This window comes from Suncus etruscus, chromosome 8 (genome assembly GCF_024139225.1).
Source record: "Suncus etruscus isolate mSunEtr1 chromosome 8, mSunEtr1.pri.cur, whole genome shotgun sequence".
Classification (NCBI taxonomy): Eukaryota; Metazoa; Chordata; class Mammalia; order Eulipotyphla; family Soricidae; genus Suncus; species Suncus etruscus.
Genome location: NC_064855.1, coordinates 48,140,260 through 48,158,068, shown reverse-complemented (window position 1 = coordinate 48,158,068; position 17,809 = coordinate 48,140,260). Strand labels below are relative to the sequence as shown.

Below are 17,809 nucleotides of genomic sequence, written 5' to 3'. Positions count from 1 at the left end.
GGAGATTAAAAAAATACTTATTTGCTGCAAGTTTTCTATAAAAATTTGAAACTAATGTATTCATAGCTTGAAACACTATAAGACAAAAATGATTTAATTAGTGAATTATGACTTAAGTAAATGATTTTATGGTTCAATCATGAAAACAGAACAGGCAAGCGATAATTTTAAGCAAATCAAACACCAAGAGTCTGGCTTTTCAACATATTTATAGAATCTAAAATAAAATAACACAGAAAATCAAGAAAAACACAGAACTTAAAATTATCAGTAATAAAAGTGGTGGTAATTTTAAAAAAATGTAATTTCATGTATGTTAAGCATAATTTTCTTATTAAAGCTGATGTCAGGAAAACAGATTCTAGCCCTCGTTATAAAAATAGAAAAAATACAATAATAAAAAAAGCCAACATAGACAAATAGCTTAAGGAAAAATAATTAGATAGTTTTTGTCCTTGGTATTTCTTTCTAATAAGGACACTTTTTTCAAAAAGGACACTAAAAATATTTACTACTCAAGTTTAAGAGAATATATATACTTAAAACTGTTAAAAAGTGCTAATGGTAGGTCATATTTTATTGCCTACTATAATTTTTAATTACTGTATTTGCTGGTGTATAAGACGACCCTTCAACCCATGAAAAACTTCCTAAAAGTCTTAAAAGTAAGTTACTTCTTAAAAGTAAGAGGGGTGCGGATCACTCGTCCCTGAAGCTGGAACAAGTTTCAGCATGCCGTATACCAGAATATAATATAACTCGCGACTTTTAGGAAGTTTTTCATGGGGTGAAGGGTCGTCTTATAAGCCGGCAAATATGGTATCTAAAATCTTGGTGTGGTGAATAAAGTAATGGCTTCAGTATAATCCTTATTTGATTACCTATGTATTTTTTGCAACCAGAAAAAAAAATAAACAGATTCAGATTACAGAAAAACAATTATTACTCAAAAGAAATATTTATTTACCTAATTACAAAAGCTAAAACTCTAAGGGCTGGAGTGACAGCACAGCGGTAAGGCATTTGCCTTGCACGTGCCAAGACAGGATGGACCCCGGTTCGAATCCCAGCATCCCAGTGACTTCTGAGTACAGAGCCAGGAGTGCTGCCAGATGTGACCAAAACCCCAATAAATAAGTAAACAAACAAACAAAGAAACAAAAGCTAGAATTCTATCTTTCTTCTCAAAAAACACAAAAACAATACTATACAAATAAAAATAAAAATAAAAATACTATACTATTTTACCTTCATGCTCTTCAAATTCTGTTTGAATTTTAGTAAATAAAGCTTCTAATTTCTTTTGTTGGGCCTCTGTATGTTTTGCTGCTTCCTTTTCTTCTTGTCTTTCATTGCGAAATATGTATAATCCAGATGATGTCTTCTCCACCCACTATGATGTATCAAAAAAAAAAAAACATACATGGTAGTGAGGACTCAAACTGTGTCAAAAGCAACACTTAATAAGTTTCAAGAAAGTCCCATACCTGTATAGGATATACTCTTTGAATAATTACATCTATACAACCAACATTTCCTCCATCACTGAAAAGTGATGAGAGTGGAAGAGGAAACGGTCTAGGATCAGGAAAGAATCCAAGTTTGGTATACCATCGAGCAGGTCGAGTACTGTTAGCAGAAATCTAAACAAATTAATGAACAAACTGATTTCAATATTCAATTCTCTTTCAGATGCAATAACATTTCTCATTCTTTTGAGGAAGCTTTAAATATAGTCAGCAATAAAAATGGTGAAATGAAAAAATTTTTAAACATTTTCATAAAGCTTTTAAAAGTTTCATAAAACTAAGAAAAACAAGTAAACCTGTGCAAAAGAATATCTTCAAAATAAAGTATTTTAAAAAATTGTGTATTCTACAATTAAGTCAATATTATAGAGAAAATAAATTAAAGAGGCTTTAAATTTAAACAGAATGGGGGCCCGGAGAGATAGCACAGTGGCATTTGCCTTGCAAGCAGCCATCCAGGACCAAAGGTGGTTGGTTTGAATCCTGGTATCCCATGTGGTCCCCCGTGCCTGCCAGGAGCTATTTCTGAGCAGACAGCCAGGAATAGCCCCTGAGCACCGCCGGGTGTGGCCTAAAAACAAAACAACAACAACAACAAAAAAAATTAAACAGAATGAATTAAAATACTTTTTAAAACCTTGGATCTTCAAAAAACTTAAGGACAAAAAGATGATGAGGGTAACAGATAAGATATTACCAACATTTTGGGGTTTTTTTTGGGATCACACCTGGAGGTGCTCAGGGGTTACTCCTGGCTTTGAGCTCAGTAGTTGTTCCTGGCGGGCTTGGGAACCTGGGTTTGTCCTAGTTCATCTGTGTGGAAGGAAAATGCCCTATCGCTGTTTTGTCATTCTGGTCCCAATTACCAACATTTTTTAAGCTTAAGATTTTTGGGACGCTGGGCTAGAAAATAATACAATAATCTGGGAATGATTACAAAAAAGTAGCACACATTCAAAAAGTGACTGATCTAGTACCTGGCACAATGTTGAATGCTTTACATAATTTAACATTTAATCTTAAAAGCAGTTCTAGGACTCATTTTACAGATGACAAAACTGAAGTATACGATAAACTACATACTATGCTCAAGATTACTCAACTAGCAAACTTGAATGAAGCCAGTATAAGAATAACTTTGAGAACACTCAGAAATTAGAGATAATGAATACTTTTGAAGGCATAAACATGAAGTACAGCTTAAATTGGAGAAATAATTGAAAATTTAAAGTAGGATAGTTAAGATCTCAGACTTCTTCTATCCTACGCATGCATGCTTGCCCCTTGCACATATCAAAAAGAACACACAGAGTTTACTTTGCAAGAGGTTAAATCACATTATTTCCTAGATTCTGAAATACAGGCAAAAGATGTCAGTTTGAGTTGTTGTAGTAAAAAACAAAACCTCAAATTTACACTGGCTTTTTTTTAACCTTAATAAATCTTCTCTGGCTTTCTCAAATATCCAGCACAACAATGCAGCTATTGGAAAACTGTCACAAAGTAATGAGTATGTTTTCAAGAAATGTGACATCATGAACAGACATAAATTAAAAATAATTTTCTAGAACCTTCTCTTAAGTGAATCAAAAATTGATTTTTTTTTTTTTACCAACAACATATATTAAAATAGTTTACCTTTAACATAAGAGATTCTGGGGCTTCTAGAGGTGTGCAGGCGTCAGGAGAACCCACCAATTCTGCTCCATGAATAATTATCTTTTGACCCACAGTCAATCTACCATCCTTCAAGAGAGCTAACAGGGGAGGATCTAACTGCGCTTTAATAGCATACCATCCATCTGTAAGCTCAATAGTGGTCACTGCTTTGGTATCCACACTATTAGTTTTACTGTTGGAAGTATCAGGTATATTTGTACTCGAAAGTATTCCAGAAACACAGAGAACAAGTGTTTTTGCAGCGGTGTCATCTCTTTCTGTTATCTTTTTTATAGCTGATCTTCTGTTCCTGTCAATTTCCATATCATACCTATAATAAAAATAAATATTCTAGAAATTTTAATTTTAATTTAATTCTAAAAATTTTAATTTTTTCTGTGGAAAAAGACATTGTCTAACAAAGAATAAAAAATAATATCTTTGAGGCAGGAGAGATAGCATGGAGGTAGTGTGTTTGCCTTGCATGCAGAAGGATGTTGGTTCAAATCTCGGCATCCCATATGGTCCCCTGAGCCAGCCAAGAGTGATTTCTGAGTGTGGAGCCAGAAGTAATCCCTGAGCGCTGCTGGGTGTGACCCAAAAACCAAAAAAATAAAAAATAAAAAAAATAATAGTATCTTTAAGAAATACTTAGGAGCTCATATCAGCCAAATTCCTAGCAGAAAAATGTCCCATTTTATCTACTGAGCCCCAAAAGAAATAATGACTACCAACTGTCTCCATTTGGTTGCAGGTCGGTACCTCTGCAGCAATCTCAAAATGGGTGGGGACAGATTCCCCTTTCTGCCTAGATCACAGCAGCCCAGTCACATTATACCCTCCAACAGAAAAGGCCCAGTCCTACAACTTAATCTTATCAAACTGCTGAACTACAAAATCTGTTTCAGATTTATAGATCCTGGACCTAACCACCCAGCAGCTGCATAGTGTCAGCCTAAGAGTACTTCATGAAATCTGATGACAAAGTTACTTAGTAATCAACCAAGCTCAGTGAGCCTGAACAGTAACAAACAAGACTCAATTAGCACCAACCACAAGCCAGTAAATCCTTATACACATACTTTAACACCATGGAGAGATATAATTGATTTAAATTATACTTTGCTGATCTAAGTTTTTATAATCCCATTTGCCTTTATGTTGTAACAAACAATATGAAATAAATTTGTTTGTGCCTACAAGGGGGTAGGCTGGGTTGGCAATTGGGAAATTTGGGAACACTGTTAAAAGGAAGATCATAGTGATGGTGATAGTGGTATTTGAACATTTAATGTCTGAAATGACTGTTTTATGAACAACTTGGTAAATCATGTTGTTATAATACAAATTAAAATATAAAAATTAAGCCATGAATAGCTGGTCTTATGTTTTGTTAGATGTATAAAATATGAAACTGACCTTAAAGCTGCAAAAATAAATGGGACCAGAGAGATAGCACAGTGATAGGGCGTTTGCCTTGCACGCAGCTGATTCAAACAGATGGTGGTTCGAATCCTGGCATCCCATATGGTCTCCTGTGCCTGCCAGGAGCAATTTCTGAGAGCAGAGCCAGGAGTAACTTTAGAGCACCGTCAAATGCGACTCAAAAAAGCAAAGAAATAAAAACCAAAAACCAGAACAGAAACATAAAACCCGCAAACAAAACAAAATAAAAATAAGAGAATTTGGGGCCGGGCGGTGGCGCTAGAGGTAAGGTGCCTGCCTTGCCTGCGCTAGCCTGGACGGACCACGGTTCGATCCCCCGGTGTCCCATATGGTCCCCCAAGCCAGGAGCAACTTCTGAGCGCATAGCCAGGAGTAACCCCTGAGCGTCAACGGGTGTGGCCCAAAAACCAAAAAAAAAAAAAGAGAATTTAAAATCTGATAACTAGCAATACCCTGTGTTATGTTGTTAAGATGTAAGCTATTAAAACAAAATGGGCAAAGAATTAGCAATCTCTAAAAAGTGAATCCAAACTATTCTCATATAATTTAAGAGAATAAGAGGATAAAGGCAAGGCAAAAAGGACACAAGAGGTTTATGTGTGATACATATGTAATTTCTTTTAAGTGGGACTGGCAGATGGCAAGAGAAATAGTCTACAATGTGGACTGCAGTGTAGGATGGCTTTGGTCAAGTACCTCTATGACCTGGAAGTACAGAAATCTGAGTGAGGGCTGGAGAGATAGCATGGAGGCTATACATCTTTATATATAACATTATTATATAACATTTCAAACTTGCCTATATTTTAGTTGAAGCAGCACCCTTTCTGGATTTAAGCATCTATTAGCAAATTCTTCAGGAAAGGTAAATTCCAGAGCTGCTAGTTTCCATATTATCCATTTATAGTGATTATAGACCCAGATCCTTGAAATTAACTTTGGGTCCACACCTGGAGTGTCACACAGAGCCCTGAAAAAAATTAAGGTAAGATATGAGAAGAAAAACAACTCAGAGATAACTAAACTGATTTACATAACCACTACTTAGTTCAATATTACAGTGTGTAAGATCATTTAATAAGCTTGAATTAACGATCAATACATAATTTCTGAATAATGATGTGACATATAAGTTTTATTAATAAAAATTCTAATGCATATATTGGCACAATTACTTCAACTTTAACATTATTATCTTTTGGTCGAAGCAATAGCACAGAGGTAGGGTGTTTGCCTTGCACATGGCTTACCCAGGATGGACCTGAGTTCGATCCCTGGTGTCCTATGTGGTCCTCTGAGGCAGGAGTGACTTCTGAGCATAGTCAGGATTAACACCAGAGCGTCACTGGATGTGGACACCCCCCCAAAAAAAAAAACCTTAAAAAATCTCTCCCAAAAATACCTTTAATGTCATATAACTTGATTTTCCTTATTTAAAGAGATGATTTTACAAATTATCTAGGGTCAAAAAGACAGTACAGGAGCTCAGATACCTGCCTTGCATGTAGCAGACCCTAGTATTAAATGTTCCAGGATTGCTGGAGGCTTCCAGCTCCCCTAGCAGTGTCTTGGGGCCCAGTTAATTCTCAGCTCTGCAGGACATTAGCAGGACCTCATCTTCAGGTACTCACATTGAACTGTAAGCCTGCTTGGTCGAGCATCATCCAGAGACTTCCTATTCCCCACCTCCCCCAACAATTCTCTTCTCAATAACTGGAATTTTTTTACCTTCTCTCTAAAACTCAAATATACCTTTCTTTTCCATTTTACTACTAAGTTTTATTACTAAGAAAATAGAAATGATTAATGTAGAACTTGCAAAAACTTTTGTTCTCCACTCTACAGACTCATCAGTACCCATAATCTACAAAGTACTTCTGTCACTGGCACACTAAATCTAAACTTCCTAGTTAGTCAGAAACTAATCCAAGAAATGGCGTAAATCTCTCTCCTGACATTTTTTTCTCCCTTCATAAGCATTCGAGTGTCCCCTCATAAGAAAAAAAAAGCAGTAAAAACAACTCTCCAATCATTCTTTTCTCAGATACTATCCCTTTTATTGTTGTTTTTGGTAATTTCTGTAAAACTGGCCATATTCTCTCTTCAATTCTTCTACAGCCTCTTTTTGTCTGATAAAGCTTATCCCCACCAATTTACTGAATTATTTTTATTAAGGCATTTTATTTATTACGTTCTCTATTGCTAAATTCAGTGATCAACTGTTGTTACTTTAATTTACCTACTAATAGTAATAGCCATAAATAATCATCTCTACTCTCAGTGCTTTATTTTTCACTTGTTTTTATGATGCACCACACTCATTGGCATTTATATCTAACTTTCATTTTGCTCTTTAGCATCAATTTTTATGGGTTAAATAGCAACTACACATGATAACTTTCAAGCTATTTTTTTTCTTTTGCATGAAAGGCAAACACCTTACCTCCATGCTATCTCTCTGCCCCCCCAACCCCAAATCAACTTTTTTTTTATTTGAACACCTTGATTACATACATGATTGTGTTTGGGTTTCAGTCATGTAAAGAACACCACCCATCACCAGTGCAACATTCCTATCACCAATGTCCCAAATCTCCCTCCTTCCCACCCGACCCCCGCCTGTACTCTAAACAGGCTCTCCATTTCCCTCATACATTCTCAATATTAGGACAGTTCAAAATGTAGTTATTTCTCTAACTAAACTCATCACTCTTTGTGGTGACCTTCCTGAGGTGAGCTGGAACTTCCAGCTCTTTTCTCTTTTGTGTCTGAAAATTATTATTGCAAGAATGTCTTTTCTTTTTCTTAAAACCCATAGATGAGTGAGACCATTCTGCGTTTTTCTCTCTCTCTCTGACTTATTTCACTCAGCATAATAGATTCCGTGTACATCCACGTATAGGAAAATTTCATGACTTCATCTCTCCTGACAGCTGCATAATATTCCATTGTGTATATGTACCACAGTTTCTTTAGCCATTCGTCTGTTGAAGGGCATCTGGGTTATTTCCAGAGTCTTGCTATGGTTAAAAAAATATGGAACGCTTCACGAATTTGCGTGTCATCCTTGCGCAGGGGCCATGCTAATCTTCTCTGTAGCATTCCAATTTTAGTATATGTGCTGCCGAAGTGAGCACTTTCAAGCTATTTTTTACCTATTAATTTACTTATGAATTCTATATTTTGGTTGGGGGGGGCTACTCCCAGTGGTTATAAGGGGTTATTCCTGGTTCTTCTCTCAGGAATCACTCCGGGCAAGCTTTCAAAAATGTCAAATCAGGGCTGGAGCGTTAGCATAGTAGTATGTGCCTTGCATGTGGTGGACCTGGGTTCGATCCCCAGCATCCCATATGCACCCCTGAGCCTGCCAGGAGTGATTTCTCAGAAGTAACCTTTGAGCACTGCCGGGTATGGCCCAAAACACCCCCAAAGTCAAATCATGTCAGTCCTCTGATAGTGTACACAGAACAAAAAGTTGGAATAAAAAGGTCTGTAACATCTTATCTATCTACCTTATTCTACCGCTATACTTTCCACTCCAATTGCACTAATTTTTTCCCTCAAATAAGAATGTTCCCTTAATCTATGTCCTCCATATGATTCCAGACTCCTCCACTAGAATATGTCACTTATTTGGGTATTTATATTTAATATATCACTTATTTCATTATTCTTAAAATCCAGACTAGTACCTTGCACATAGAAGTATGTTAAAAAAAAAGTAATTTGAATGATAGAAAACCTGCAATAAGTTCAGAATTCAAGCATTATAATTATAGGGTAATTATCAAGTGCTCTACTAATACAAGGAAAAATACTTTTGTTGCACTGGGAATGGAACCCAGTGTCTCTCACATGTAAGATGTATGCTGAACTAGATCTGGTCAATTCAAGAAAATAACACAACTGCTCACTAAACTTTTGCTACTTAACTGATAGGTAACATTTATGAGAAAAATGCAAAATGAAATTTTGTTTAAATTTGTTTAAAATACTGCAAAACTATTAAACATCTAAGGGAAAATGCTATATTTCTCTCTCTGTCTCTGTCTCTCTGTCTCTCTCTCTGTCTCTGTCTCTCTGTCTCTCTGTCTCTCTGTCTCTCTGTCTCTCTCTCTCTCTCTCTCTCTCTCTCTCAGGAGGGTTTTGGGGCCACATCCAGCAGCTTTCAGAGGTTACTCCTGGTTCTGTTCTCACAAATCGATCCTGGCAGGCTTGGGGGACCATATGGAAAGTTGGGATTGAACCTGGGTTGGCCCAGGTCAGCCATCAGCAAAGAAAATTGCCTTACTCGCTGTGCTATCACTCCAGCCCCCTATATTGCTCTTCTTAAAACCATTTTGGAAAAATACAGAGGTATAATATTCGTTTTTGTGTTGTTTTGTCTTTGCATTTTGGGACACATCTGGTGGTACTCAGGGTTAATCTGGCTCAACACTCAGGAATCACTCCTGGTGGTGCTTGGGGATCATATGGGATGCTTGGGACTATTGCTTTGCCCCAGAGATAAAATATTGAAGGATGGGGCCAGGTAGGTGGCGCTGGAGGTAAGGTGTCTGCCTTGCAAGCGCTAGCCAAGGAAGGACCGTGGTTCGATCCCCCGGCGTCCCATATGGTCCCCCCCAAGCCAGGGGCGATTTCTGAGCACATAGCCAGGAGTAACCCCTGAGAGTCAACCGGGTGTGGCCCAAAAACCAAAAAAAAAAAAAAAAAATTGAAGGATACTGCAGAAAGTTTCAATCTTGTCTTTGTCACGAGATAGTACATTTCTGATAGCCAAAAATCTAAATATGTTTAGACACTTAAACTCTTTTTTTTTTTGGCTCACACCTGGCAGTGCTCAGACTCATTCCTGGCTTTATATTCTCTCCCACACAAATAAAATCAAAGAATATATTTTTTTTCTTTTCAGTGCTAGACATAAAACCCAAACACTCACACAAGCAACCCATATTCCCAGTCCTCAAAACAGTTGAAGTTCTAAAGCATTAAAATTTACTCATTATTACTGATTTGCATATAAATTTTTCTAAATATTTGTATTTATTAAAATACAACATAAAATTATATATTTCTGAAACCATTAAATCAAACTTATTGTAAATGTATTGTAAAATTATTGTAAATGTAGGATAAAAAATTCTCAACTTAAGTAAAACAATTCATTAATCCCACCACAAACTAAACCTCATTTTCCCAAAGATTTCAACAGAATGTAAACTGAATGATGCACCTTAATATATACAATGCAATCAAATTATTTATAGTTTTAAATTTAAGAGCAATCATGAAAGAAATAAGAGGGATCTGTGAGAAGAGAGATGATGAAATATATAGATGTTAACAATTCTTTTTGCATAGATATGATACCTATAAAATTCTTCTTTTCCGGCCTTTTCATCATTGGAGGGTACAAGGTATCCACCATCAGCCAACTGTATTCCCTTTCCAGCCCATAAATCTTTCTTGCCAAAATAATCCTGAATGTGAAACTGAAAAGACTCTGTGTTTTTGCTATTAATTTTTAGGCAATGTCTAGAAATGCCAAACATGTACAGCTGCATAAAAGAAATTTGAAAAATCTGATGAGTATAAAAAACAAGAACATTTCAAAGAATAAAAATAACTGTAAGTCCAAATTGAAGTAACCAAAGTTTTAAAATATTAAAACATTCATTATAAATAATAGGTTTTTGTTTTGTTGTTTTTGGGTCAGTCCTGGCTGTGCTCAGGGATCACCACTATTGGTGAAGTGTGGGGACCACAAGTGTTGCCAGGGATCAAATCTGGCTACATGCAATGCAAACTTCTTACCCATTGTACTATATCTACAGCCCACCACAATTGTTTTAACTTACTAGGAGCTAGTTAAACATTTAACACAAATGACCCATACACTCTAGAGTCTGTTGTACTTTCTTCAGACTTGGAGTTGCACTCCTTGTTTTAGAATTGTTCTTCCATTTTCTAATTAAGCAACTTTTGGGCATTTATAATAGTCTGTACTTCAACATTTCCAAAGTAATGGACAAATTAATGGTGAATAAATTAAGGTGTTTATGAAGATTAAATTATATATATTAAGTGTTTGAAAGAGTGTCAGACATAGAAAATACTTACTAAATACTATAATTACTTTTATTTCTGGGGCTAGAGCTATAGCATATTGGGCAGAGCATTTATTTTGCATGTGGCCAACCTGGGTTTGATTCCCAGCACCCCATATGGTCCTTCTGCCCCTCCGGGAGAGACCCAAGTAAAGAGCCCAGAGTAAGCCTTGAACACTTCTTAGTGTGCCCTCCCAAATATTAATAATATTTCTAATTCTCCATTATCTAAAATTCTAACAAGAATATTAGTAGTTTAATAAGATTTTAAAATAAGCAAGCTAAGATATGAGTAATTCATGTATTAAATTCATTAAGACTACTTTCCACTAAGAGTTAGTTGGGAGCATTTATCGTAATGTAATGACTATGTTTTGAATGGGGGAGAGAAACTGCAATTTTGAAACACAAATTACTGGGCAGAGTGAGAGAATAATAATCATAATATCATAATAGAGTAATAGCAGAGAATGAGGAGCTAAAGGCACCACTTGTGGGACCATTAGGAAGCATCATTTCATTCATACAACTTTGCAGTAATTTGTTCTTTTTTTTTGGGGGGGGGAATCACACCCGGCATTGCTCAGGGTTACTCCTCGCTGTCTTGCTCAGAAATAGCTCCTGGCAGGCACGGGGGACCATATGGGACACCGGGATTCGAACCAACCACCTTTGGTCCTGGATCGGCTGCTTGCAAGGCAAATGCCGCTGTGCTATCTCTCTGGGCCCAATTTGTTCATTTTTTAAAGAAAATAATTTGGAGATACTAGGTAATAAAATTCCACTAATAAAAGCTATTAGTATTCTAGACAAAAACTTACCTCTTTATGGGAATATGCAGAAGGAACTCGACCTCCTACTGCGACTTTCAGAGAGACTCTAGGCAAAGTGGATGTTTTTGCAAGATACAGACTGCCTGGCTGTGGGAAAATATTTTGCTTTTGTTTCTCTTTTATTCGCATATCCTGCATATCTCTGGCTTTTTGAAGATGTGCAACTGAATCTATTAAAGAATAAATGGCAAAAGAAAAATAGCTATAAAATTGAAACTCATATGAATAAATATACTTAATCTTAGCCAAAAGGTTAAGATCTATAATGAATATAAAGAGGATGCAACATAAGGGCCTATGTGGTGGTGGCGGCGAGGTGAATTGAGGTAACTGTGTGTACACTATGTCAACACCTTTGTAACACATTATCTTAACTATAATAAATTTATTTTTGATTTGTGGTTCATACTCAGTAGTGCTCATGCTGACTTCTGACTTTGTGCTCAGAGATCGGTCCTGGCTGGACTTGGGGAACTATATAAGGTTTTAGGAACTGAACCTAGGTTGGCTGTAAGGCAAGTGTCCTGTTCATTTAATTATTATTATGTTCATAAAATAATTTTTGAAAAATCAAAAACTTCAAAAACAATTTTACACTTGATGGTACTTGGGGGTTATTCCTAGCTCTGTAGTCAGGAATTTCTCCTGAATGGCTTATGGGAGGAGAGGGTGGGGGAAGGCAAAGGAGATGCCAGGAATTGTATTGGTGTTGACTGCATGCAAGGAAAATACCCTACTGGCTGAGCTATTGCTCTGGTCCCAATCTTTTTAAAAATCAGCTATCATTTCATCCTAAAGTCCTCAGAGTTCCAAAAATTTATAGTTATTTAAAATATATTAATATAATATATAATCACATATAATTATTTAAATTTCAAGCTTTAAAGGAAATAAACACCCTAATAAAAATATAGTAGAATCCTTACATTGTATGTTTAGCAGTTTTTTTCTGGGTGTGCTGGGATGCGTTGCAATGTACCTGACAATGCTCACAATCCCGACAATGCTCAGGGGTTACTCCTGGCAGTACTCAGTGAATCAGGGATTAAAACAGGATTGGCTTTGTGCAAGGGAAATGCCCTACTTGCTATACTATAGCTCTGACCTTTAATATCTTTTTTTGAACTAAAAAAGTTTATTAAATCTATGTTCAAAACATTAGAATAATTTAGCCAAATCTTTATGCATAAAAGTATAAAGCATTAATAAAAGTTTTGTAAGTAATAATCATCATAAAAAGGAGGAATCCTGAAGGTATTATTTTTTACAATAAACATCTAACTAAAAGGAAAACTTTCACACCAATTTTAACTTGATACCTATATGGTCTTTCTCATACTTAATGAAAACTTAGTTGCTGTTAAACTGAAATTATTTTTGTCCAAGCACTGAATTTCACTATCATTAAAATTATTTTCATTACCATCAGTGTCATGTTCCTCTATATTTTCTGGTTTGTATCTATTTTTCTCCAAAGTAGTATTTTTGGAAGCACACTGTTCATCTCTGTGAACATGTGGTTTCGTTTTAAAAGGCGGAGCAAAGACTTTCATCTGTTTGCTGGTGGTAACTGATTGTCTTTTATTTTCATTTTTTGTGGCAGAAACTTCATAAAATGGTTTCTCTGAAAGTGATGATTTGCTTGAAGACTTTTCCAATGTTAGGTTAAATTCATAAAACTGAGATTTAGACATAAATTCTTGACCAGGTGCAGTAAAATTTGGACTCTGTTTTCCTTGCCGTTTCTTAGTCGCACTACAACAGGAAGAAAGTATTTGATTATTTGAGAGTAAGTGTGCATATATACCAACACTTTGGGATATGCATTTTACTTCTATTTTTGGGAGGCTTCCCAAGCAGTGCTCAGGAGTTTTAAGCCAATTTGGCTGGTGGGTCAATGCAAAAATTCTTTACATCTTTTGCTTTTGGTAGGAGGGGGGAGGTGATCCATGGGCCAGAGATAGCAAAGAGGTTGGGCATTTGCATTGCACATGCCAACCCATGATGGACAGTGTTTCAATTCTCAGAATCCCATATGGTCACCAATACTGCCAGGAATGATTTCTGAGTTCAGAACCAGGAACAACCCAAGCATTGTGAGGTGTGACTCAAAAACCACACACACACACACACACACACACACACACACACACACACACACACACACAAAAGGTTGAAAACCAAGGGACTGTAGTGATAGTACCATAGGCACAGTGCTTGCCTTGCACACAACTGACCCGAGTAGGAGTGATTCCTGAGCTCAGATCCAGGAGTAACTTCTGAGCACCACAGGGTATGCCCCTCCACCCCCCCCAAAAAAGAAAAGGTTGAAAACCACCAGTCTAAAAAATCCTCGTCCATGAACCGCAGGACAGCTGTCAGTCAACAAGTATAAAAGGCTGAAGAATATCGGTTTAGAAGCCATAGATAGGCACATAGATGAGAATTACTCATTGCAAACTGTACTATAGACTATCAGGAAGCTTTCAGTAGTGAAAACTAGCTACTAGTATTCTGAGAGCTGACAGAAAAAGAGGATTAGTGAGAGATCCCCTAACATTCATTTTGTGTGCATTATCTTAATAGCCTTGCTTCCAGTATATTACTTCTTCCTTCAACTGTGCCTCATCTCTTCACTGAAGAAATGACCTGAATATCTCCCCTATAGGATATTTGAAGACATAGTTGCTCAGCTTCATGTAGTGGAGAAGATTTGAATGCTATTTGAACATACTTTTAACTTATCTCTTTATTTTGGTTCATTTCTTAACCACCATCCATTTTGCACTTTGTAGGCTTTTATAATGTAAAATAATGAGTTCTCTACTTGTATCAGCTTCAAATCAGTTTTCTGGGTCATGCTCTTTTTCTTTGAGTTTACTCCTGGCTCTGTGCTCAGAGATCCCTCCTGAAGGAACACCAGGTACCATATACAGTGCTGGGATCAAATATGGGTTGGCAATGTGCAAGGCAAATTCTTTACCTGCTGTACTCTCTCAAATCAGTTTTCTCCTGTATGCTTGAACAGGGACAGAGAGGAAGCTCAATATACTGAGCACATCATTTGCAAGCAGGTGACTGGATTTGATTAAAAGCACTTTAGGATTTCATAAGTACCATCAGCAACAGCCCTTGAATAACACATGAAGAGTGGGCTCAAACCAAAGGAGAAAATGTAGTTACCGTGGTCGCCTATTCCATCATCCTCTGTAAGTCTTTGCATATATATGTATGATTAAGTTCTTGTTTTGGAATAATTTGGGGAAGTAATAAAAGTAGGTGAGTATGCTCAGATCATCATCTTTTCCAAGTTCCTTAATATACTTCAAAAACTTCAGGTACCTGTCTCCCTGTATTACTTTATCTTATAGGCCAATTCTCCAAGAGTTCTACAGACTATATTCCAAATGGCCTACTTATCTGCCTAATCAGTGGATACTACCTCCCAACCTCCCAGGGGGTGCTGAAATGATCTGCAGGAGCAGTACTAGTCTGGGTACAATTTCATATTCTTGATTTTATATTATATATTTACATTTTATAATATATTATATTTTATATTACTTTGAGGTATATTTTTGCTACCATACTGTAACTTTGTGGTTTTTGTTTTTTTTTTAATTTTTTTGTGGTGGAAGTGAATTACAATTCTCTCACAGTAATATTTGAGGTACACAGTGACAATGAGTGAGGGGCATTCCCACCACCAATGCTGTCTATGCATCCCACATCTTCCTCCTTTACCCCCATAATGCTAGACAACTGTTCTTCCCTTATACAGCTTGTTGTAGATTGGGTATTGATTCTGTTGTCGTTGACTTTGGATTTGGTATTCATGTCTGGTCATTTTAGCAACTTAGTCTTAATTTCTATTATTATTTGCTTTATTAGGGGTTCATACCTGACAGTACTTCAGGACTTACTCCTGGATCTGTGCTCAGATAACCAAATGTGATTCTAGGATTTGAAGTAGTATAGGATGCATGCAAGGCAAGTACTATATACCCTGCAATATTTCTCTGGTCCTAAATTACTCTTCTCTCAAGAATGGAATATGTTCTTTTTCTTGGGAATATTCTATTTTTAGAATATTGGTAATTATTATTACCAGTATTATTAATATTAAAAGAATATTTTTTAGGAGCCAGAGAGATAGCATAATAGGTAGGACATTTGCCTTTTATGTGCCTAATCCAAGTTCAATCCTCAGCATTCCATATGTTCCCCCGAGCACCATCAGGAATGGAACCTGGAGTATTGCCCTGAGCATTGCCAGTTGTGACCCCAAAAAACTAAACAAAACTTTTTTATTTCCTTAAGTTTGCTGTATCTTCTTCTTTTTTTTTTTTTTTTTTTTTTTTGGGTTTTTGGGTCACACCTGGTAGCGCTCAGTGGTTACTCCTGGCTCTATGCTCGGAAATCGCTCCTGGCAGGCTCAGTGGACCTTATGGGATGCTGTGATTTGAACCATTGACCTTCTGCATGCAAGGCAAATGCCTTACCTCCATGCTATCTCTCCGGCCCCGGAACTAGTAACTTTTTAATTTCATATTAATACTGTCACTAATTATGGGCCAGAGAGATAGCACAGTGGTAGGGTGTTTACCTTGCATGTAGCTGAACCAGGATGGATGGTGATTCAAATCCTGGCATTCCATAGTGTCCCCTAATCCTGCCAGGAGTGATTTCTGAGTACAGATCCAGGAGTAACCCCTGAGCACCACAAGGTGTGACACAAAGACCAAAAAAAAAAAAAAGTCATTAATATTAAGAAATATTTGGGGCCGGGTAGGTGGCGCTGGAGGTAAGGTGTCTGCCTTGCAAGCGCTAGCCAAGGAAGGACCGCGGTTCGATCCCCCGGAGTCCCATATGGTCCCCCCAAGCCAGGGGTGATTTCTGAGCACATAGCCAGGAGTAACCCCTGAGCGTCAAACGGGTGTGGCCCAAAAACCAAAAAAAAAAAAAAAAAAAAAAAAGAAATATTTTAGGTGCTGGAGATAGAGATAGTTCAATAGATTGAAACATATGCTCTGCATATGGAAACACCCCCCTCTCTCGATTTAATCTCTGGCATTAGGATCACCTCAGAACTACCAGAAGTGAACCCAAAGCACTTCCAGCTTCCCCATATAAAAACCAAAATATAAAACAACAAAATTTAGTAAAAACCGGTTTTTTCTATATATTAATAAAATAAAAATAAAAGTTGAATATATCTTACCAGTTGGGTCCACAGGTAATTGGTTCTAAAGAAATGCGGTGCATACACAATCCTCTATCTTTCATTGTACCTATAAAATGTTATTTTATATTATGCATTAATGAAAATTTATTTTATGTTATGTACTAAAAACATAAGATTATTTCTTATATATTAAACATTGTGATTATGAACTCAAAAATTTAGAGAATTATACACATTCAGTAAATAATTGCTGTCTGTAGCTAATAATGACCATATGGCAAATAACTCACATTGCAAACATATTAGAAATTAAAGTATATTTAGCCAGTTATATAAACAGCTCAATGGTGTCTGGCTAATTTCCAAATTTAAAATTCAGTCTCATAAAGACTTGAAGTCAAACTTCAAGCATTACGTAACTGTAAAAAAACGTAATTTCTTTTTAAAGAGACATAGTAAAATATAAAAATATTCTAATTCTATATACAGTGAAAAAATATACATATTATTATTATTATTTAGTTTTGACAGCTTGAATATCCTAAAAGGGATGGGTACTTCTCTTCGGAGTTCTTGAGGCTCACGCTTATATTTATATAAAAAATTGATTAAATTTTCAAGTATTGATTACTAATAGTAATTTATTATTGGAAGTTTTATAAATCTGCAATATTTGTCCTGAAAGTAGTTTTAGAATGAATATATCCAAAATGTATAAACAGGGGGCCAAAGTGATAGTACAGCAGGTAGACAATTGCATTGCATGCTGGCTGCAATGTGGGTTTGATCTGAGGCATCCTATACGGTTCCCCAAGGCTGCGAGGAATAATTTCTGAGTGTAGAGCCAGAAAAAGCCTCTCAGAGCTGCTGGTATAGCCCCCCCAAATACAAACAAAATGTATAGTCATGGGGCCAGAGAGATAGCATGGAGATACAGCATTTGCCTTTCATGCAGAAGGACGGTAGTTCGAATCCCGGTATCCCATATGATCCCCTGTGCCTGCCAGGGGCGATTTCTGAGCATAGAGCCAGGAGTAACCCCTGAGTGCT

General features: G+C 36.6%; 1 protein-coding gene and 1 non-coding gene across 2 annotated transcripts in view; both read right to left on the bottom strand.

Moving 5' to 3' along the window:
- The window catches only part of BRCA2 (BRCA2 DNA repair associated), a gene marked incomplete at its 3' end in the record, with an annotated part of 65,447 nt that overhangs the window by 12,538 nt on the left and 35,100 nt on the right, over positions 1-17,809 (bottom strand). The window contains 9 exon segments of the mRNA XM_049778464.1: positions 1,249-1,393; positions 1,488-1,643; positions 3,168-3,519; positions 5,434-5,604; positions 10,005-10,192; positions 11,563-11,744; positions 12,894-12,926; positions 12,929-13,329; positions 16,796-16,865. Coding sequence (XP_049634421.1) covers positions 1,249-1,393; positions 1,488-1,643; positions 3,168-3,519; positions 5,434-5,604; positions 10,005-10,192; positions 11,563-11,744; positions 12,894-12,926; positions 12,929-13,329; positions 16,796-16,865 — 1,698 coding nt within the window.
- On the bottom strand, positions 7,665-7,771 carry LOC126016900 (U6 spliceosomal RNA). Its single transcript, XR_007498585.1, has one exon. It is a non-coding gene; the product is annotated as a U6 spliceosomal RNA (small nuclear RNA).